Raw genomic sequence first — 22,044 nt, forward strand, 5'->3', positions numbered from 1 at the left:
TGATTTAATTTAATAAACCTCAAAAGCAAACAAAACCAAAACAAAACAAAATAATATTGTTTAGGGATGTACACCAATGTGATTAAAAAGTATTAAAAGGGGAAAAAAGAAAAAAATTAAAAAAAGAAAAAGCAAACACAAACAAAAAATATATAAGGGAAAAGTTGTCAAGAGGAGGGTGACGGAGACTTCGGGGAGCGGAGGCAGTGGGGGCTGGCGAGGGCCCAGAGGCAGGCCCGGGGCTCCTACCGGGGCTGGGGTTCCTGGGGCTCACTCTGCTGTTAGACATCATAGCTGATCTAGGCACTCTTTGGTGTGTGTCAACCCTCACACGAGTGTGACAAACATGGAGGAGCAAGGGACAGTGCCCGCCCTCAGCCGAGGGCCATGCTGACTTCCACAGACCAGACACTGCCTCCCTGGTCCGGGCTGCCGAGAACAAGGTGGGAAGATGAGGACCGGAACCGGGCCACCTGGGGGTGATCTCCGAACTTGGAGGAGCCGTTCTGGGCAGACAGGGCCGCCTCGGGCAGGGCGCTGAAGGAGAAGCCCTCATCTCCACTGGGCAGTCCAGGGGGGCAGGAGGGGCGGCTCTGCAGCCTCCTGCTGGCCGCACACCTCATCCCCACCCTCGCTGTCCCTTCTCCCAGGAGCAGCTGGCCAGAGGGTAACACGACTCCAGCCACGCATGCGCCCCGGCCTGAAGGTCAGGACGCCACGGGGCAAGGCAGGGCCTGGTCTCCATGCTTACCGCAGTGGAAGCCGTTAAGGTAGGGCTGTCGGGGTCCCAGGGGGCCTGGCTCCCAAGCTCAGGGTCACCCCCACACCACAGGGACTCTCCCCAGGTCTCCCAGGCCCTGCTTCCTTAGCCTCCAGGCAGCTGGGTACCAAGAAGCCCTTGCTGTTCTAACAAAGGACAGACAGACAGATGGGCTCTGGCTGGGCCTCCCCGGACCCAAGTGGTCGCCAACACCACTTCCACAGCCACCAGAGCCGGCCGGCCTGGCTTCCTTACAGGCCGAGGAGGTGGCGATGGTGGCGGCAGCAGGCACCCTCCCTTTGTCTTGGGAGCAGCAGGTGCCCAGCACACAGGGAAGCCAATCCGGGACTCTGCCTGTCTGCGCGCCTGAGCAGCCTCCCGCAGGCCTGCGTGTGGAGGGCACGCTGGGCTTGGGTGGGGGTATACAGAATGCCCAGGGCACCACGAGCCCAGGGATAGCAGCAGCCAGGGAGTGAGCGCTTACTGTGTGCAGGTCCTGGGCTGGGCCTGCCCAGCCATCCAAGGATGCTGTACCAGGATCTGCAGTTACCAGGAGGGTACTGGCGGAAGGGGGCCTCCGCTCGGACCTCGCTCCCTCCCACACCGTGCTTATCACCAGCGAGCTGACGGGACTTGGACGAGGGCCTCTTACCTTCGCCTTTCTCCCCCAGCGTCCACACCACTGTGGCCGAGCCCCTCCCTAAGGCTGAGCTCCTGCCCCCACTGCCCTGGGAGCCCCCAGGGGACCAGAGCAGCATCCGGGACCCACCTGTCGTCCCTGCAGAGCGGCAGCCACAGGATGGCGCGACCATCAGCCTGGACCCTGGGCCCTGGAGGTTCCTGGAGGTGCCCTCCATACACGTCACGCCATCCAGTGACGGGGAGTCGCCCCCCTGCACGCCGGCCCCGCGACGCTCGGGGCGGCTGAGCAGCTCGGACCTGGACAGCCTGTTCCAGGACAGGTGAGACCAGGGCAGGGGGGCGGGAGAGGCGGGGGTCTCTGGGAGCTCAGACTCCTGGATGGGCTCTCCGTGTCCAGGCGAGCCGGCTGCAGGTTGGATATCGTGTGGCCTCACCCCACGGGGGCCTGAGTGGCAGCACAGCAAACCAGCAGCGAGGAGAGAGTGCGTGGGTAGCGGTGACCATGAGTCAGCCTTTGGCCCGCTCACTGCGGGTCAGGACCCCGCGCAAGGAGCGCTTGGTCTCCAAACTGAAACAGGACAGAGTTGAAAACAGCAGCCCGGGCAAGGCATGGCGGGGCCGTGCGGTTTCCTGCAAGCAACACGGCGTGACGTACATGTTGAAGTGTGGGCTGGGATAAAAAGCATTTCCTGCCGTAGCTCACAGGCAAGCAAAACACAACACGGCCTCTGGCCCAGGCAGACAGGAACTGGGTCGTTCGGGGCCACAGGCCCAACGAGGACAGAACGAGAAGCAGCCGGGGTGGTGGGCTCCAGCAGCAGTGGACGCCCTAGGACTAGAGTTTGAGCTCCAGAACCTCAGACCCCGTGGTGACCGAGAAAAGCGAGCCGCAGAATCATCCAGCAGGAGTCTGGTGGCAGATCTTTCTGAAAGACCTGTGAGGCGGGCTGCAGGGCTGGCAGGTGCATCCTGGAGTGTTAGCACACGGACCCAAGAGCCCACGGTAAAGCTACACAGGGACAGCAAGGGGGTTGGAGCATGGAGAAAAGGGGCCGTGGGCTGTGGCTCTGATGGTTTCTGTCTTTACAAAAGAGATATATCTGCCTCTGCCCCTCCCCCCCCCCCCAACATCCTGGTCCTCGCGTGTGAAATTGATACGCCCTGCTCGGAAATGTCAAGGTATCTCAAAAGCAGACACAGGCAAGGGGAAATACAAAGGGAGCCGGGGACAGAGGAGGAGCTGGGGTAAGGCTGGCCGGAGCCTGAGGGTGGATGCAGGTGGGGAACAGGCTGTGGGGGCGGGGAGGGGAGCAGTAGACCGGGGAGAGGAAGGAGGCCCGGCCAGGCCAGGGGGAGTCCAGCGAGGCTGGGGGCCGGGTAGAGTTTAGATTCTGCAGGTGTGGGGGGAAGAGAAGGGTGGGGGACAGACACGTGGGCCCGCCACCCTCCAGGGCGCGATGGGAATGGGGCAGCCTACCTAGGAGCTATGAGGTGGGCCTCACGACCCCAGGGGCCGGGCAAGGAGCCAGTGGCTCCCACAAGTGGCCACGACCCATGTGCCTGGGCTCGCACAAGTGGCCACGGGCCCCGGCCACCGAGCAGGGGGGCGGCACCCAACTGCGTAGCCACCAGGCCCCAGGCAACCCAGCAGGCCCCTTCCCACCCGCGAGCGCGGCCCTGCGCGGTGGCCCGGGGAGACTGGCACAGACAACAGCCAAGGGGGTGCTGGATTCTGACGCCGTCTGGCTGCCAGGGCTGGACGTTCCAGGCCTCGGGATCCTCTCGGGCCCGGCACCCCCAAATCCCTTCCCGCCAGCTCCGGGCGCCCCAACGCCTGGGGTCAGTCCCCGCCGCCGCCAACCTCGCGGGGGTCTCCTGGAGGGCCCGGGAGCCTGGTGCGCGCCGGCTCCGCGTCTCCGGCGCCCGCTCGGCCCGCAGCCCAGCGGTCGGCGTCTAGGCCGCGGCCGCCCTGGGCGCGCTGCTGCGGGCGGGGGCGGCGCCGTGACGCGCGGGGCGGGGAGAGGAAGGGGAGTCGCTGACGCCGCGGCGGCCTCCGCGGCTCCGGCCTTTTGTGCGGCCGGCGGGGTCGGGTGGGGGCGGCGGCCGCGGAAGGCGAGGCCGGTGCCCTGCGGGGACGCCCAGCGCAGCCCAGCCCCGCGCAGCCGGGCCCTGCCCTGCCCTGCCCTGCCCTGCCCTGCCCTGCGGCCGGGGCGCCGCCGCGCCGCATCCATGTTCGAGTAAGAACCGGGGCCGCCGGCGTCGGGGGGCTGAGGGCCGGGCGCCGGGGAGGGGGCGCCTGCGCGGCTGCGGGGCGGCGCGGCCGAGCTGGGTCCAGCGCTGGCGCACGTGGGCCTAGGTCTGGGCTGCCGGCGCGGGGCACCTGGGGCGCAACCCCCGAGGGGCGACTCCGAGGGGGTCGCCTTTGCGGGCCCGCGAGGCGCTGGGTGGCGGTGGCGGGGGTCTGGCTGGCTGGGCCGGGCGGGGGGCTCCTCTTGCGGGCAGCGCCGCCTGCGGGGAGGGCGCGCAGGCACTGCTGGCCTCTGCCTGGGAGGCCGGCCCGGGATGCGGGGAAGTCGGCGAGCACCCCGCCGGCTGGGCCCTCTCCCGCCGGCCTGGTGGGTCTGGGCTGCGGGGGGCGGGGCTCCTGCGTGGCCCAAGGGCCGCGTGCCCGAGTGCGTTTCCAGCTGGACGTGTGTGTCCCTGTGTACAGTAGTGCGGATCCGTGCACGTGTGCAGGCCCCCTCTGCTGCCTTCCGCGGCTCTGCCACCCTCAGCGAGTGTCTGATCGTGCCCCCCACCCTCTGGGGTTGTGTGCCTGTGTCTCCTGTATCTCCCTGCGTGTGTGGCTGGTTCCATGTGGGGGTGTGTAGCGGCTGTGGCCCTCGGTGACTCTGTGTGTGTGTGTGTGTGTGTGTGTGTGTGTGCACGCACGCGGTCACCTCCAATTCCGCCTGTGGCTCTGGGTGTAAGTTACCAGTCCGTGTCCAGCTGTGACTTTGCGGTGTGTCCGGGTGTGCGCCTGTGATTGGTTTTTGAAACTCTAGGTTAGCCTCGTGTGCAAACGTTGAGTTATCTGTGTGTGTCCCAGGCGCCGTGTGTGTGTGGCTCTGGCTCCCCGGGTTTCCATTTCTGTGTGTATCCCTTGTGAGGCTGCCGGGTGTGGGCCGCCGCGAGACCCTCTGCCACTTTCTTTGTGTGTGAGGAGAGGCCCCTCGTGGCTGTGAGCCTGCCCCCCCCCCCCACAACCTGCCCGGTGCTTGGGTGCTTGACTGTGGAGGCCGCAGTAATTACTGACCTTTGGCCCCGGGGAGGGCTTGTAATGATGTCGGTGCTCGGTTCCGGTCCGTTACCTGGCCGCTGTGCCTTCCAGGTGTGTGCACAGCTCCCTGGTGCTCCGAGCCCTTCACGGCTGGGTGGCAGGGTTCCCACCGCCTCCCTGCCGCTGCAGCACTGGCTCCTGCCTTGTCTTCCGCACCAGATGGTGGACCCCAAGGGGGCAGAGGGACCCTGGGCATGTGTGGGCTGACCTGGTCGCTGGCGCCCTCCCCTGCCCCCACGGGGGGGGGGGGCTGTGTTTTCTGTGTGTGCCTCCCTTTGTGTCTGTGAGTTGCCTGCCATTGTCCGCTGAGACTGGGGTGGGCCCGTGTGTGCGTGTATTTTATCTGGGGTTCTCTGGGCTTCTGTGACCCTCAGGAGCTGTGTGTGTGTGTGTGTGTCTGTCTGTCTGTCTGCCCCGAGGCAGCAGTGGGTGAAGGGCCAGGAAGGGGGGGGGTCTGCAGTGCAAGAACCCCATCTCTTACTGAGCCCCCACCCCCCATAACGGTTCTGCAGCCACTTGGGCTCCTCCCCTCACTGGGCTGCAGTCGGCTGGTAGGTCCGGCAGCCCCAGGGCCTGGAGCACTTCCCCTTTGTCCTGCAAGAACCAGGGGTGCGAGCCCTGCTCTGTCCCTGGGCTTGACCCTGGCCTCAGGCTTCCTGCTGCAGACTGTGGCTTCAGACGAGCTGGGCGGGTATGTGGGAGGCCAGGGAGGCTGCAGTGCGCCCCTTCTTGGGCCCCGAGTGAAGCCCACACTCCTGTGCCCTGCGCTCCTCCTGCAGCCCCCACAGCCACCTTGCTCCTCTTCAGCCCTGCCAGGCCCGGCCCTGCCCTGAACTTGATGTTCCTGCCCCAGAACGGTCTTCTCCCACTCTGCCAGAGCTGTCCTTTGTCCCCAGAGCTCAGCCCACGCGAGCCTTGCCCAGCGAGGCCCTGGCTGACTCGGACTTCAGCAGCCACGTCCATCCTTTATCTCTGTGGTCCCCAGACTGGCGCGGGCATCAGGTTCTGACCCGGGCCATGGGGGGGCAGGGCGGGTCCCCGAACGTGCAGTAGGAGCAGCTTCCTCCTGCGGCTGCTGCTGGCCGAGTGGCGCTGCTTTGCTGTGCCGGCCGCTGTCTGCGGTCAGCACCCTCATTTCCGGGTTTTCTTCCTGGCTGTCTGTGTCTGCCACCCTGCAGGCGGGGGACTGCACCCATGGTGCTTGCTGCTGTGTCCCCAGGGCCAGGGCCTGGGCCTTTAGACAGTGTGTGACTGGAGTTAGGGGGCAGGCAGTACATGGAGGCTGATCATGGCTGCTGAGGTCGCTTGGGGCCCGGGAAGGCTCTGCATGCTAGCTGGCTCCGCATGGCTGGGAAGGTGGCCCAGCCACTTGCCCGGTCATCACTTCTGTCCACCCATCCCTGCAGGGCACCTTCTAGGCCCCGAGCTTCGGGTCTCTCACCTCCCTTTCCCCTCCGAGCAACCCCACGAGCTGGGTACCGTTAGTATTCCCATTGCACACAAGAGGAAACTGAGGCACGAGCCCGTCCAAACGCTGGGCCAGGGTCACACCGGGAGGAAGTGACAACATGGAGCCTGGAAGCCGGCCAGGCCCCCGGGGCCCAGGCCCCTTGCTGCTGCCCCCTCCAGAGCTGCTAGTGCTAGGCCGCAAGGTGCACACCTCGGGGAGCACAAGCTCTGGGCGGGGCCGGGAGGAAGTCCGTCATTCCTTCTGGTCGCAGCAGCAGATGCCGGCCCCGTGCTAGGTGCTGGGGCCAGTCCGTGCAGGGAGAACCGAGGGGGTACAGAGGGGCCCAGGGGAGCCCGCAGAGAAGGAGGAAGGGGCGAGTGGGTGCTGGGGGAGTCCCCTCTGATACCTGGAGGCCTAAGGGAGCCCTGTGGACATGTGGGAGGGAGAGCATTGGGGGCGGAGGGGACACTCAGGACAAGAGCCAGAGCAGAGGGTGTGCATGGAGAAGGAGTAGCCCTGCCTCGACTTTTTTATTTTATTGGAGGGAGGTGCGGCCATGGAGGGCAGAGCCTGGCTGCAGGTGGCGAGCAGGCAGTGGGGGCAGGGAGGAAGCTGAGCGGCTGTGGTGGCTCCTGGGAGTAGCAGCGGCTCCCGCCATCATTGGTTCAGTTTTTGCCTTCATTTATTTGGTTCTGCAAGTTGGTTTTCTAAGTAAGCAAGTACTTTGCAAAAGTTCTTGGGAAAATGGAATTGAAGGGATGCATTTATTTTTGCTCAAAAATGTTGCCATGTACACATCATCTGCATTTTTCATAAACTTTTTGAAGGCTCCCTCGCAATCATGGATTTGAAAGGTTTTTTTGCACCAAAATAAACTTATCTTTCAATTCCATTTTCCAAGAGCTTTTTTTTTTGAAGTACCCTCATGTTAGGCAAAGGAGCTGCACTGTGTCCAGAACAGGGCAGGGGGCAGGGTGGTGACCACGACGACACCAAGGCTTGCCAGCTGGGAGCCCACAGACGTGTGCACGAAGCGGACCCGTTGTGAACCAGAGGCAGCCAGAGTCACCAGGGCTGGCATGTGTGTGCTGTCGGGGGGCCACGGAGAAGGGAGGGGCCGTGGGAGCAAGAGTCTTGAAGAACGTGGAAGAATCTGCAAGGCAAAGAAGAAGAGAAGATGGCGTGGGCCCCGGAACGGCCGATGCTGAGGCTTGGAGGCGAGAGAGACCAGCTCAGGGTGCCCTGAGTGGCTGGGGGAGTCCCACCCGCACCCCAGGGTGGATGTGGGGCCCGGCACTGGAATTCCGCCCTGCAGTAAGCCGGCCACGCGTCCTCTAGCGACTGGTTCCTGGTTCAGCTTCCTCCTCCATGGCGGCAGGGACGATAGCATCGAGTGCGCAGGGGTGTTTGCAGAACAATAAAATTAATCATACACAGTTCCTGATAAGGAGTCAACACTGGCTGTCCCTCCAAAGCTTCCGCCAGCCGGCCCGCGGCCCTGATTGCACTTGGTGTTTGTACACTCACCGGAGTGTTCTGTTTGTTCAGCTCGCCAGGGGCAGGAGCCTCTGCTCGGGCGCACTTGCGTCACTGACGTTTAATTGTGCACCTGCCACGTGCCGCCTGCAACCCGGGGTGCTGGGGACACAGTGGCCACCAAGACCTCCTGTAGCGCTCGGTCTGAGGCAGGAAATAAGCAGAGTGAATAAGCTGACAGGACGAGTTCACAGAGTGTGGGGTGTGACCAGGAGGGAGGAGCGTTGGAAGTGAATAAGAGCCGCTTATGCCGGGGCGTGGGTGGACGTTCCGCAAATGCAGAGCCCTTGGCCTGGGATGGAAGCTGGGGAGGCTCCACGAGGCAGGGATGGCTGGAGTGGAGTGGAGGGGGCAGGGCATGGCGTTGGGGGTGGGGGTCCCAGTCCTAGGACATCCATTGGCTTTTAGCTGGAGCAAGGTGCAGTCCAGGACAGAGCTCTGGGCCTGGAGGACCTGACCCAACTCAGGCTCCCCTCCGGCTGCAGGTGGGAAGCAGCCGGGGGGGGGGGGGGGGACAGGAGCAGGGAGGAGGGGCCAGGTGGGAGGGGACGGAGCTGGGGCGGGAAGAAGTGGGCGTAATAAGAGTAATGGGAATAGATCTCGAAGTTGATGGGATTAGGTTGGAAACGAGAAGTGGGAAAAGAAACAACAGAGAAGCTGAGGTGTTTTTTTTTTTTTTTTTTTAATTTCTCGGACAACTAAGTGGGAAGCCGCTACTCAGTGCGTGTTCATGGTGTGAGTGATGGAATGAGCTCATAAACCGCGGCGGGTATCGCGGAGCCTCGCTGCATATCAGGCCCTACCAGAAGGACTCCCCAAGGGTTGATTTGTTTAACCCTGAAAACAACTAGCTGAGGCCCCGTGTTCGCCATCCCTGGGTTACAGATGAAGTGACCAAGGCGCAGAGCCCTTTGGACACGTACTGTGGGTTCCACTGCTGGGCTGGGACGCAGAGTGGGTGGCTGGGCAGGTGGACGGGGTGTGTGGGTGGATGATGGGTAGAGATGGGTGAACCAGTTGGCTGGGACTGGTGGGTAGGGTGAATGGGATGAGTGGCCAGAGGCATGTGTGAGTGGATGGACAGATGGACAGATGAGGATCGACGGGCCGATAGGTGGGCCTTGAGAAATGGTCCTGACCCAGACCTCAGCCTGTTTTCCCCCATAACAGCCCCCATCCTCTCCCTGCCCCCAGCGCCACCCCCCACTCAGGCCGGAGCACCCCAAGCAGTTCTCCATCTCTGCGGAAGCGGCTGCAGCTCCTGCCCCCGAGTCGGCCGCCGCCTGAGCCCGAAGCAGGCACCATGGTGGAGAAGGGGTCGGACAGCTCCTCGGAGAAGGGCGGAGTGCCCGGGACCCCCAGCACCCAGAGCCTGGGCAGCCGGAACTTCATCCGCAACAGCAAGGTGGGGGCCTGCGCGCCCGGGGCTGGGAGGACTGGCGGCCCGGTCAGGCACTCATCCCGCCTCTCGTTCTGTCTCTTGTAGAAGATGCAGAGCTGGTACAGTGTAAGTGTTGGGCGAGGGGGCGCGCTGGGGGCTGGGGGAGAGACCGGGACAGGTGCGGGCCGAGCTGAGATGAGCAGACCTGGGGTCCTGTCCTGCCCTGTGCTGCTGTCGGGTGCTGCGTGAGCCCCTTCTTTGTCCCCACCTGGTGAGGCTGAAGGGGCAGCAATCCTGCGGGCTGGACGCTGAGCCGCCGGGGCGGGGCTTGTGGGGGCGGGGCTGCAGTGCGCCCCGCCCCCCATGCGTGCCCTCCCCGCAGATGCTGAGCCCCACCTACAAGCAGCGCAAGGAGGACTTCCGGAAACTGTTCAGCAAGCTGCCGGAGGCCGAGCGGCTCATCGTGGGTGAGGCCAGCGCCCCAGGCCCACCCGCGGCCCCCTGCCCCCCAGCGCTGCTGCCCGCTGACTCGGGTGTCCCATGTCTGTCCCCTCGCTCTCAGATTACTCCTGCGCCCTGCAGCGCGAGATCCTCCTCCAGGGCCGCCTCTATCTCTCTGAGAACTGGATCTGCTTCTACAGCAACATCTTCCGCTGGGAGACCACGGTGCGGGGCGGCGCGGGTGTGGCGGGGCGGCGCGGGTGTGGCGGGGCGGCGCCGGTGTGGCGGGGTGGACCGGGCTCCGGCCGCTCTGACCTCTCCCTGCGCCCATAGATTTCCATCCAGCTGAAGGAGGTGACGTGTCTGAAGAAGGAGAAGACGCCAAGCTGATCCCCAACGCCATCCAGATCTGTACGGAGAGCGAGAAGGTGGGCTGGAGGGGCCCGCACTGACCCCGCCTCCTCCCTCCCGGGGCCCCGCCCTGGGCTGCTCTTGGGGCTGTCACCTGCTCTGTGTCTCGGCTTTGCCAGACTCTGCTCGGGACGGACACCGATCAGATTCTCCTGGTGTCCGGGTCCTGATTCCCCGTCCCTCACGACCCCCCCCCCCCATCCCGGGATGCTGATTGGTGGTCACAGGATGGCCAAGTCACCCCTGAGGAAGGGGCAGGGCAGTGGGGAGCAGGACTTCTCAGCACACGTCTCTTTGTGTATCGCTGGCCAGGCGTGGATCAGCGGGTCACCTCCAGGACAGGGCCCAGGGCTCCCCGCATCGCAGCCCCACCCACCACAGGCTGACCCTGCCGGGACTGTCCACAGTGTCACCACGGCGACCCCAGCCGGCGTCCCTCTGCTCAGGGCTGGCACGGGATCTGCGTGGTGGAGAATGAATGCGGGGAGGAGTGAACAGAGGGGTCAGGTAGCTGGGGGCCGAGGACGGAGCTGCCCGCCCATGCCCCTCTCTCCCCTACAGCATTTCTTCACCTCCTTTGGGGCCCGGGACCGCTGCTTCCTCCTCATCTTCCGCCTCTGGCAGAACGCGCTTCTGGAAAAGGTAGCCTTGGGTGAGGCCTGGGCTGGGGCGAGGAATGGCCCCCCGGGGACCCCGGCTCTTTGTGGGCACCAGGTCCTGGGCACCTGCAGCTTCCTACATAGCCGCCACCAGGGGGCAGGCAAGGGTTCCCGCCCCGGACCCCTGAGCAGAGTCCATGGCAGAGAATTGGTGTGAACCACTCACGGTTCGTCCCCGGCGCTGGGGCAAGGGAACCCCCCAGGTGGAAACAGGGAGGGCGGACGTCATTGCACGGGTCTGCCACCGCCGGCCATGGCTCCGCTCCTCCAGCTGTGCCATGCTGCCCGGTGTCCTGCCATGTCGGGGCTCTTATCCCTAGGGGTAGCTCCAGCCATGGCTGTTCCCAGGAGCAAAAATGCCAGAGGACCCCATTCAGGAGCCTGAGAGAGGGACAGTGCAGGAGATCAGGCCCCAGACACAAGGCCTGGAGGGGGCTTCCTAGCAGATGGGTAGCGAGGGGGCACTGGATCTGGCGCTAGAAGTCATGCTCAGGCTGCCCCCTGGTGGTAGCCAGAGGAACTGCTGCGGCTCAGGGATGGTGGGGCACCTGCTGGAGTGAGGCCAACCCTACCCCCTGCGTGCCCAGACGCTGAGTCCCCGCGAGCTCTGGCACCTGGTGCATCAGTGCTACGGCTCGGAGCTGGGCCTCACCAGCGAGGACGAGGACTACGTCTGCCCCTTGCAGCTGAACGGTCTCGGGTGAGTCAGAGGCTGGGGGTCGGAGGAGAGCCGGAGGGGCTGCCTGCAGTGCTGGGTGGACTGAGGTGGGTGTCCAAGGTCTGGGAGACCCTGGAAGGTTGGGGGGGGGGTCGCAAGCATCCAGCAGGGCTTCCACGTCCTTTCTACAGCAGCCCCAAGGAGGTGGGAGATGTGATTGCCTTGAGCGACATCGCCCTGACCACAGGGGCTGCTGACCGCAGCCAGGAACCAAGCCCTGTGGGTTCGCGCCGAGGCCGCGTCACCCCCAACCTTTCCCACGCCAGCAGCGATGCCGACCATGGGGTGAGCAGAGAGGATGCTGGGGCCAGAGTGGGAGACAGGGACAGACAGAAGGTTGTGAGCAGGAGGGGAGGTGGGCGGGGGGGCAGGGAGTGGGCTGGGGGGTGAGGAGGGTGGGGGTGGAGGAACAGGTCAGAGATGGGCCGAGTGAAGAAGCAAAAGGGGCAGGAGGTGGGGCGATGGATGCGGTACGCACAGGACAGACAGCCAGGGCAGGCAAGAAAGCCTCACGTGCAAGTATCTAAAATGAGAGGCGAGGTAGGGACCAAGGGGAGCCCTCACCCGGTGGGCTCAGCTGTGAGTCCCTGCCCGGGGAGGCACAGGGCCCTCGGCCGGGACGCAGGTGGGCAAGGCTGGACGAGGCCTCTCTCTGCAGGCAGAGGAGGACAAGGAAGAGCCGACGGACAGCCAGCCAGACGCCCCGTCCAGCCAGACTGCCACTCCGCTGGCGGAACCCCCGAGCACAGAGCCCACCCCGCCCAACGGGCCTGCCTCCCTGGGCCCCTTGGACCTGCTGCCCAGTGAGGAGCTCCTGACGGACACCAGTAACTCCTCCTCATCCACCGGGGAGGAAGGTGAGGCTGCTTCCATTACCGGCGACGTCGCTCACACCGGTGACGTCGCTCCCTCCGCCAGCTCAGGAGGCTGAAACCCCAAGGGCTGGGGCGCGGGAGTGGGGTGGAGGGGCGGACTTGTCCAACTCCAGCCACCCAGGTGGAAGTCTGTCAAACTGTCAGGCACACAGCTGCCAGGGTGAATAAGACGTAGACCTGGGAGGGCAGGGGCCTGGGTTCAAATCCCGGTCTCCTCTCTGGTCCTTGTCTTCCTCATTGAAAAATGATGTTAGCCGTGACGATGGGGTTGTCGCGTTGCCACGTGTAAATGGGTGCTGCACCTGTGTCAGGCTGAGAGGCCACAGCCTGGCCCCAGGCACACCTAGCACCGACCCAGCAAGCTTCTCCCAGTGCCTGCGGCAGCCGCCCCGGGCTTGGCTCCTATTGGTCCGACTTGGAGAATGAGCCAATCAGTGCCTGAGAGCCGCAAAGGCGCTCACGCCCACCCCGTCATCACCGCGACTCCCATTGGCTGGGCCTGGGGGTGTGTGCTGCTCCCAGAGCCGGGCCGTGGCGCCAGTGGCTGGGCCCTGGCGGGTGGCGGGGAGCCGGGTCTGCCCCTCCACCGCCAACGCCCGTCCCTTGCTGGCCCCCAGCCGACCTGGCCGCCCTGCTGCCCGACCTCTCGGGCCGGCTCCTCATCAACTCCGTCTTCCACGTGGGTGCTGAGCGGCTGCAGCAGATGCTGTTCTCAGACTCGCCCTTTCTCCAGGGCTTCCTGCAGCAGTGCAAGTTCACAGGTCAGGGGGCGGGGCCCGGCGGAGGGGCCCGGGGCACTGCTGCGGGGCGTGGGCACTGCTGCGCGGTGTGGCGCTGCCTCCTCCCTGCTGGGAGGGTGGGGTTCCGAGCTTGCTTCAGTGACGGGGCCCATGGTGACGGTCCTGCTGGGCAACGGGAGGGGGTGTGCAGAGGAGCAGCAGGCGTGCAAAGGCCCTGGGGCTGGAGGCAGACGCTGGAGAGGCCCCTTGGGGCCAGCCCTGTAGCGTGCTGTGGGTGAGGCTGCAGCCCTGGTGCGGAAGCAGCAGAGGGACCAATTGGAAAAGCAAGAGTGCTTGGTGTCCTGGAAGCCATAGAATATTCTAGAAAGAAAAGGCTTAGGGTCAGGCTTCACCAAGCTACTTCTGAACCAGATGTGGAGACCAAGGCCAGGCACCCCGGGGCGGGGGTGGGGGTGGGCGGCTGGGCAGGAGCAGCGCTCAGGAGAGCTGGGAGCAGCCGACAGCAGGGGAGGTAGGGCCAGGGCTCCAGTGGGGCCATCCCTGGGAGAGGGTCTCAGAGGGGCAGGTCTAGGGAGATAGCAATGCGCATGTGGGGCCGGGAAGCGAGGGGAAGCTGGGGGCTTCCAGGTAAAGTGTGTAGGGGGGTGGCAGGTCCCTGGGTCAGGTGCTCAGGAGCGGAGCCAGGACTGGTCCCAAGGGGGGAAACTGAGGCTGCATCTCAGGTTTCAGGCTCCTGGCAGGCAGGTGGTGCAGAGGGCAAGGCGGGACCAGAGGTGGGGTCTGGGACGCACGCCCCAGAGAGTGGAAACCGCAGCACGCGGGCACAGCACTGGGGAACGGCCACCTCACTCTGCTCCTCCCGTCCGCCCCCAGACGTGACCCTGAGCCCCTGGAGCGGGGACAACAAGTGCCACCAGCGCCGGGTGCTGACTTACACCATCCCCATCAGCAACCCACTGGGCCCCAAGAGCGCCTCTGTGGTGGAGACACAGGTGGGCCGGGCGGGGCCGGGTCGGGGAGGGAGAGCAGGCAGGTAGGACTGCGGCGCGGGAGGTCCTGACCCCTCTGCCCTCGCCCCACAGACGCTGTTCCGGCGCGGCCCGCAGGCTGGCGGCTGCGTGGTGGACTCAGAGGTGCTAACTCACGGCATCCCCTACCAGGACTACTTCCACACCGCCCATCGCTACTGCATCCTGGGCCTGGCCCGGAACAAGGCCCGGCTCCGGTGAGCCGCGCCCGCCCCTCCCCCCACCCCCCACCCCAAGAGCGGAAGTGCTGGGCCCCGGGGCCCCTGGACTCTGGGACCCCTCCCCTCCTCATCCCCGCAGAGGGCGGTGTTGAACCGGGAGAGAGGGAGGGACCCCGGGTGAGAGTGAACACGCGTTCATCGGCTGCCAAGCATCTTGTGTGCGCCCAGCGCTGGGGGAGACCAGACAGACCCTGTCCCTGGGGAGCTCGTGTTCTGCTGGGGAACCAGTTAGCACTGGTGCCGGTGCAGGGCGTGCCGTGGCAATAAGGACTAGGGCACAGCGTGGGGCGGGGCTGGGGGCCCTCTGCAGCCCCGGCACAGCTGGGAAGCGGCACAGCTGGGAAGCGGGCGGGAGGGCTTTGATCTCGGGCTCTGTAAACACGGCCTCCCAGCAGGCAGTGCCTGTGCCCACTACAGGGATGCCTGGTGCACAGTATCCCGAAGACCATAGAAAGCATCAATTCACGACGCGTCCATGACACAGGGAGACACCGTGGCTCAAACGGTTATATTCGGGAGCTCTGGAGTCTGAGCGCCTGGGACAAGAAGTCCTTTTAGGGCCACTACCAGCTGTCAGGCCGGGGGGAAGGGTTCTAAGGCTCACACGCCTTTTTAAAAACCAAACTTGCAGCGAGCAGTGAAGAGAACCCGCCTGCCAGCCCTGGATGTGGTCAGCAGCCCCTCTCCCCTGCCCCACCCCCTTCCCGTAGTCCAGCTCCTCTCCCGGGAGAATCAAGGTTGCTCCCGCCTCTCTGCCTTCGGGTAGGGTCTTCGTGACAAGGGCTGACGGACTCACAGGCAGAGGTGACAGACGCTCCTGCCCCCGGGGGCCGGTGCTGGGCAAGCCCCTGCAGACCTGGTCGGTCGCCACCTACGGCGGGGGCCCGCTCGGTGCCAAACGCCCGCCACCAAGCGAGAGCAGGCGCGAAGCGCGCGAGGCCAGCAGGGGTTGGGCCGTTGGACCTCGCCCTTGGGCCTCCGTTGCGATGTCTTCGCGCCCTTGGCTCGCGCACCCTTCCCTCACCCGCCTGGGGCTGAGCGCTGTGCCTCGCCTCGGAGTTGGCAGCCAGGACACCGCTCTGAGGTTCCGGACTCCGCGCCAAGGGACCCCACGGCGCACGCAGCTGCTGTCCACGGGCAACGGCCTCGGCGAGCTTCATACCCGCCTCCCGGGGCCACCGCGCTCCAGGTCCCCCTGACTGGCCATGCCCACCCGGCAGCTGCTGCACCGCTCCCTGGCCTGTCTTCCACCGGGGTTTCTGTCTCGCTGCTTAGCTTATGCGATCCAGGAGGCTCCAAGCTCCTCAGTGTTGGGCAGGACTCTCAGATGGAGCCAGCACTGGGCACTGGGAACTCCAAGAGGCTTGGCCATTCCGGACAGCTAAGATCTCTCATCCAGGGTGCAACCTGACCCTCCTGCATCACCACCCCGGCGAGAAAGAAGTTCCCCCCATGAGCTCCGTTCCATCCAGAGTACCTAGATGCCAGCCCAAAGAAGACTGAGCGAGCCCTGGGGAGGAGGAAGGGACAGCCGAAGATGGAGGACGGCCAAATAGTGACCCAAGCGTAGAAGCGCCCATCACATGCAGGCAATGGAGTGTGCCATCAGCATCGTCTGGGGAAGCGACCCGATGCTTTTTCCTTGCTCTGGGGGCCTGGGCCTCTGCAGGAAACCTGCATTCCTTCCAACCACCCGGGAGCCACCGGGAGTAAGAAGGCGAAGTTGTCCCCTGTGAGCTCAGGCGTCAGAAGTCGTGCCTTCCCCAGCTCATGGAGCCGGCCCTGCTGGGGGGCTCCTGCCTCTTGTTTTTGTTGTTGTTGTTTTGTTTTGTTTTGTTTTGTTTTGACAGGCAGAGTTAGATAGTGAGAGAGAGAGAGTGAGAGAAAGGTCTTCCTTCCGTTGGTTCACCCCCAAAGTGGCCGCTATGGCAGGTGCGCTGCGCTGATCCGAAGCGAGGAGCCAGGTGCTTATCCTGGTCTCCCATGGGGTGCAGGGCCCAAGCACTTGGGCCATCTTCCATCACTCCTGGGCCACAGCAGAGAACTGGACTGGAAGAGGAGCAACCAGGACAGAATCCAGTGCCCCAACTGGGACTAGAACCCAGGGTGCCGGCGCCACAAGGCGGAGGATTAGCCTAGTGAGCCGCGGCACCAGCCGGCTCCTGCCTCTTTAGGAGAGTGGTGCAGGGACTTTGGGATCCAGCCACAATGGGTTCAGAAAGTTTAGCCAAGGAAAAGTTCCTGAAGGCCATTGGTCCAGTTCTCCAACCCCACTGAAGACAGAGGAGAGGAAGGGAGGAAGGCTACAGATGTGCTGTCAAACAGAAATTCTCCACCCACTCCTGCCAGATGCGGGCTCTGTTAACAAAATTCCTCTGCCCCTGTACCAACCCCACGCCATATGCTGATCCTGAAATGATGGGATGAGACACTCAATCCTTATTTTTTTTTTCTTTTTGCTGTTCTGGCCATTTCTTTCTTGAAGTTCAGTATTTTTGTTAAGAATTCCACTTTCAAGTGGAAATAGAGCCCATTTGAATTCTGGTCTTTTCGCTACAAGTCTTTACTCTGATCTTCAAAGTATCTTACTGTCAGGAGAAATTAAAACTCGGATGTGTTCTGATGGACAACCGAAGACCAGAGGAGAAAGCAGCTGTTTCCGTTTTCTCCAAGTCTACCACCCGCAGAACTGAGTCCTCCACCCCTATGGATATGGAGTCCCTCTCTTTTCCTTACAGATTCCTTTAGTCGCTGCCACAAATTCCCGTCTTCACCAGTGAGCTCGGCATGGCCTCTGCGGTCACTGTCACCAGTGCAGCCAGACTCTGCTGCACAGAGTCTGTGGACTCGGCCAAGTGTGATTTGGTAAGCCACATGGAAGCCAATCCCCACTCACAGGCACCCACCTTCAGGTCTCCATGGTGACCCCCTGTGAGCTTCCCCCATTCGCCAGGGCCAGGCCAGCCGGAGCAGACACCCCCTACCAAGGCCACCAGTCCACCTGGTTTTATGCTCAGCAGCCCCAGCCAATTTTTAAAATATATTTTAAAAGATTTATTCATTTGAAAGTCGAAGTTACACTAAGAAAGGGAGAGACAGAGCGAATGAGTGAGCTTCCATCCCCTGGTTCATTCCCCAGATGGCTGCAATGGCCCTAAGGCTGGGCCATACTGAGGCCAGGAGCCAGGAGCTTCTTCTAGGTCTCCCACATGGGTGGCAGGGGCCCAAGCTCCTGGGCCCTCTTCTGTTGCTTTTCCCAAGTACATCAGCAGGGAGCTGGACGGGAAGTGGAGCAACGGGGACTCCGCCGTTGTCCATGTGGGATGCTGGCATCGTCGTCCCAGGAGGCAGCTTTATGCGCTACACCACAACAGCAGCCCCTTCGTATTCTTTAACTCCTTATCCTCTTTGGGCCTACACTAGTACGTTATTGTTTTCAACAATCAGGAATGCAAGTGGCTTCTTGGTACCCCACTACCTTTCCCCAAACCTCTCCCGTCCACCCCAGAAAATCCTTGGAAGATGGCTTCTACTTCACCCTCAGGCATGAGCTCTCTGAAGGCGTCTGCTCTGAGCCTGGAACTTCTGACCTGGAACACGTGCGGCCTCCTCTCAGCCGGTCCTCAGAATAAAGCACAGATCCGACGTCCATTAGATACAGCGAGGCGTAATTGGTGGTGGCCATATTGGTCCTGTGGTTGTTTGCAGAGAAGCTACTCTTCCCCTCCCTCGTCCTTCTGCGTCTGCCTGCAGGACGATGAGCCCCTCGTGCCAGCACCTGAAAGGGTAGGCACGTGTCGGATGGAATGTCAGGGGCTGTGGCCAGGCCCCTTATTGTAGATAAGGGAAAACCAGGAAGCTTAGGCTAAATTAAAAACAAAAATTAAAAAAAGAAAACTCATCGTGGGAGAAAAGAGACAGAAAGTCAGGTCACTTGCCCCCAACCATTCAGCTTTTCCCACGAAAAGGTCGTGCTGTGCTGCTAAGGGATCAACCTGGTACTGCCGGATTTTAAAAGTGAACCAGGAGGTCGCGGGCTGTTCAAAGACGGGTGCATCCCGGCCACTGCACCGTTTTGTGACAAGAAGAAAGCAGGGGTTCCAGCCTTGGCCGCATCAGCCCCTAATGCATCTGCCCCGAGTCGCGGGCGACTTCCGCCCCAGCCAATTTTAAAACCTCCCTTTGAGCCAGGAACCACCCCTCGGCTGAAATCCTGGGGTCTTGATGGACAGCAACGGAGAGCTACTCCGTCCGGTGTCCTGTTTTCTGGCCCACCTGCCACAGATTCCACAGTCGCCTTCACTCGAGTAGGCAGCCGCTCTTCAGACTGCGGAGTCAGGGTTGGCTTTGACTCTGATGAAACCATTGTGGATATGCCACACCCATTTCCCAGTAGGCTGGCTTCGCACCTCCCCCTAAGAGCTTTTCCAGCTCGTTCCCTTTGGGTAACCTGGCAGGCTCTGCACAGTGCCCGTACCCAGTGACAGCTTAAATGGTTCTGCAATGACTCAAAGGCGAAACCATGAGCTGGAACAGAGGGGCTGACAAAGGCGATGGCGAGAAGCTGACAGAAAACGGAAGTAGGTGACTGAAACAGGACCAGAACCATCCTGGCCACTTGGTCTAAATAAACAGATTTGACTGGCTTTGCCAAAATACAGTAAATTTAGTTTTGTTTTTTTATTTGACAGATAGAGTTAGACAGTGAGAGAGAGAGAGACAGAGAGAAAGGTCTTCCTTTTTCCATTGGTTCACCCCCAAAATGGCCACTACGGCCGGCGCTACACCAATCCGAAGCCAGGAGCCAGGTGCTTCCTCCCGGTCTCCCATGCAGGGGAAGGTGCCAAGCACTTGGGCCATCCTCCACTGCCTTCCTGTGCCACAGCAGAGAGCTGGACTGGAAGAGGAGCAACCAAGACTAGAACCCAGGACCTACATGGGATGCCGGCGCCGCAGGCAGAGGATTAACCAAGTGAGCCACAGCGCCAGCCCCAGTAAATTCAGTTTCTAGTGAAACTCCAGATAACATGCAGAACACCGCTCAGGCACTCATTTATCCATTAGCCAACTTACTGAGTACCGAGGATGCGCTTGGGACAATTTTAAGTGCAGCATCGATTACAGAAAGGAAAACTTCCTGCCTTAATCGTGCCTACATCCTATTTGGAGGGGAGAGCACAAGCAAGTAACGTAATCAAGAAGTAGATTATTTCTTAGATCAGCAGTAACCAGTGCCATAGAGAACAAAGCAACTCATGGGGAATTGAGTTTGGGGATGGGGAGAAGCATGGGTTTCAGGTTTCACACTGAATGGACAGGGCAAGCCTCACTAAGGTGAGATTTAAGTGAAGTCTAGAAGGCGGCAGTTGAGTGAGCCACAGAGTTAGTCAGTGGAAGGGCAATCCAGTCACGGCAAAGGCCTGAGGAGGGCCGCTTGGTGCCCTCAGGGAATGGTCCTTGAAGCCAACGGGGATGGAACGGAGTCAAGGAGAGGAGGGGGCTCAGAGAGAGGACAGAGCAGAGGCTGTGCAGGCTTTGAAGGAAGCCAGGAGAAAGCTGCCCCCTCCTGAGAGTTGGGGATGAGCGATGGGTAGCTGGGGGCGAGCCCACAAGCGAGGAGAGCTGTCAGGAGGCTGAGGCCGTGGTCCAGAGGAGGGATCGTGGCGGACTCAGCGAGAGTGATGGGGACTGTGTCCTCCAGATTCCATGCATTGGACACACAGTCCCCTAAGTCATGTGTTCATGGTGTCTGACAGGTGCGTCATGGAGAGGTGCGTGGGCCATGAGATTCTGCCTTCTTGAACGTCTTAATTCGCTCGTGGACTGAGGGAGCCAGGGACTGAGAGAGCCGTGGGCTCTCCAGGGAGGGACTTTACAATAACAGCAAACTCTCTCTCTGACTTGCTCCATCTCGCCGCATGATGCCTGCCACCATGACACAGGGAAAAGGTCAGTTGGTGAGCAGTCGCCAGTGCACACTCTGGGCCTGCCCAGCCTCCAGACCTGGGAGCCAGACCAACCTCTGTTCTTCATAAATGGCCCAGTCTGTGGTGTCCAGCCAGAGCAACAGAATCCCTGAAGTGACCACAGTTACTAATCACAGAATCGGGTGGATAGTGTTCCTCGTCCTCATTGAGAAAAAATTCAGGTGCATTTCCTGCCTCTCAGAGGTAGCCTGTGTTCAAGCCCCAGTTTGCACGGGGTCTTTACTGGTGCTCCCACCACCCCTGTCTCCCATACCACAGATGGCCCAAGTGCTTGGGCCCCAGCACTCACATTAGAGACCCATATGGAGTTCTAGGCTCCTGGCTTCAGCCAGACCCAGCCTTGGCCACTGGGCCATTTGGGAAGTGAATCAGCAGATGGAAGATTCTGTCTCTCTCTCTTTCTCTAACTCTGCCTTTCAAATAAATAAATATTTAAAAAACAAATAGAATTAGATCACCCATCAATCCATCAGAGGACAAGGGCCCACTTGCTGGCTGCAGTCCAGGGTTGATTTCCCCCAATATGCTGCAGGATCACAGTTACTGGAACTCTCGCCTGTGGTGAATGAGATGAGCTACATATGTATGGGGGTAACAAAGGCTCTTGAACTTGAAAAATACATGAGAAATAGCAACTTTAAGGACTGTATAATTGGTTAGTTTTCTGTAACCTCCATAGAATAGCTAAAGAAAACAGACTTTAAAATAAAGGAACTCAGAGAATGTTAGCAAAGCCAGAAAGCTCCCTTGTTTAAGGCATTCTCACCCTGCAGCAAGAGAGCAGGCTTCGCTGAAAACTACTTAGCCGGCGCCGTGGCTCAATAGGCTAATCCTCCACCTTGCGGCGCCGGCACACCGGGTTCTAGTCCCGGTCGGGGCGCCGGATTCTGTCCCGGTTGCCCCTCTTCCAGGCCAGCTCTCTGCTATGGCCAGGGAGTGCAGTGGAGGATGGCCCAGGTGCTTGGGCCCTGCACCCCATGGGAGACCAGGAAAAGCACCTGGATCCTGGCTCCTGCCATCGGATCAGCGCGGTGCGCCGGCTGCAGCGGCGGCCATTGGAGGGTGAACCAACGGCAAAGGAAGACCTTTCTCTCTCTGTCTCTCTCTCTCACTGTCCACTCTGCCTGTCAAAAATAAAAAAAAAAAAAAAAAAAGAAAAGAAAACTACTGACGAGGTGCAGTTATAATGCAGTAGAGCTTCTGCACTCCTATTCTGCATTCAATTCACGGCCCTGGCAGGTCTGTCACACTGAAGTCAGCGCCTGATACGGAACGAGTTGCACCTTGAGATCTGGGATGTATTTCAGTGGATGCATTTGAAAATACTTGAGGGGCTGGCGCTGTGACGTAGTGAGTAAAGCTGCCAACCTGCAGTGCCGGCATCCCATATGGCCGCTGGTTCCAGTCCCGGCTGCTCCACTTCTGATCCAGCTCTCTGCTATGGCCTGGGAAAGCAGTAGAAGATGGCCCAAGTCCTTGGGCCCCTGCACACATGTGGGAGACCTGGAAGAAGATCCTGGCTCCTGCCTTCAGATCAGCACAGCTCCGGCCATTGTGGCCAACTGGGAAGTGAACCAGTGGATGGAAGACCTCTCTCTCTCTCTCTCTCTCTCTCTCTCTCTCTCTCTCTCTCCCTCTCTCTCCCTCTCCTTCTCTATGTAACTCTGACTTTCAAATAAATAAATAATTCTAAAAAAAGAAAAGAAAATATTTGCACTCGATGCTACTGGGCTAATAGATGTGGTCGCCACCTCCTTTTGGGAGGACAGGGGCCTCCCTTTATCTGGAGACCATCTAGAAGCCTCACCTAAGACAGAGGCTTCCCAAGATACTGAGGGTTCTTTCTGAGGACAGCTCATGCCTGCCCTACGAAGCA

General features: G+C 61.5%; 1 protein-coding gene across 1 annotated transcript; it reads left to right on the plus strand.

The window, feature by feature from the left end:
• Positions 1-483: 483 nt before the first annotated feature.
• On the plus strand, positions 484-21,876 carry LOC127485353 (protein Aster-A-like; the record flags this gene model as incomplete). The annotated part of the gene is given in 16 exon segments (XM_070062493.2): positions 484-770; positions 1,432-1,722; positions 8,902-9,112; positions 9,194-9,214; positions 9,471-9,555; positions 9,651-9,754; positions 9,863-9,908; positions 9,911-9,957; positions 10,502-10,582; positions 11,187-11,299; positions 11,449-11,602; positions 11,976-12,174; positions 12,810-12,953; positions 13,806-13,924; positions 14,015-14,157; positions 16,920-21,876. Coding segments are annotated over 16 exon segments (2,055 nt in total), but the record flags the coding sequence as incomplete, so codon positions are not given.
• Between the last annotated feature and the right edge of the window lie 168 nt (positions 21,877-22,044).

Source organism: Oryctolagus cuniculus, chromosome 18 (assembly GCF_051225735.1).
Source record: "Oryctolagus cuniculus isolate XC-2025 breed Fujian yellow rabbit chromosome 18, ASM5122573v1, whole genome shotgun sequence".
Taxonomy (NCBI): Eukaryota; Metazoa; Chordata; class Mammalia; order Lagomorpha; family Leporidae; genus Oryctolagus; species Oryctolagus cuniculus.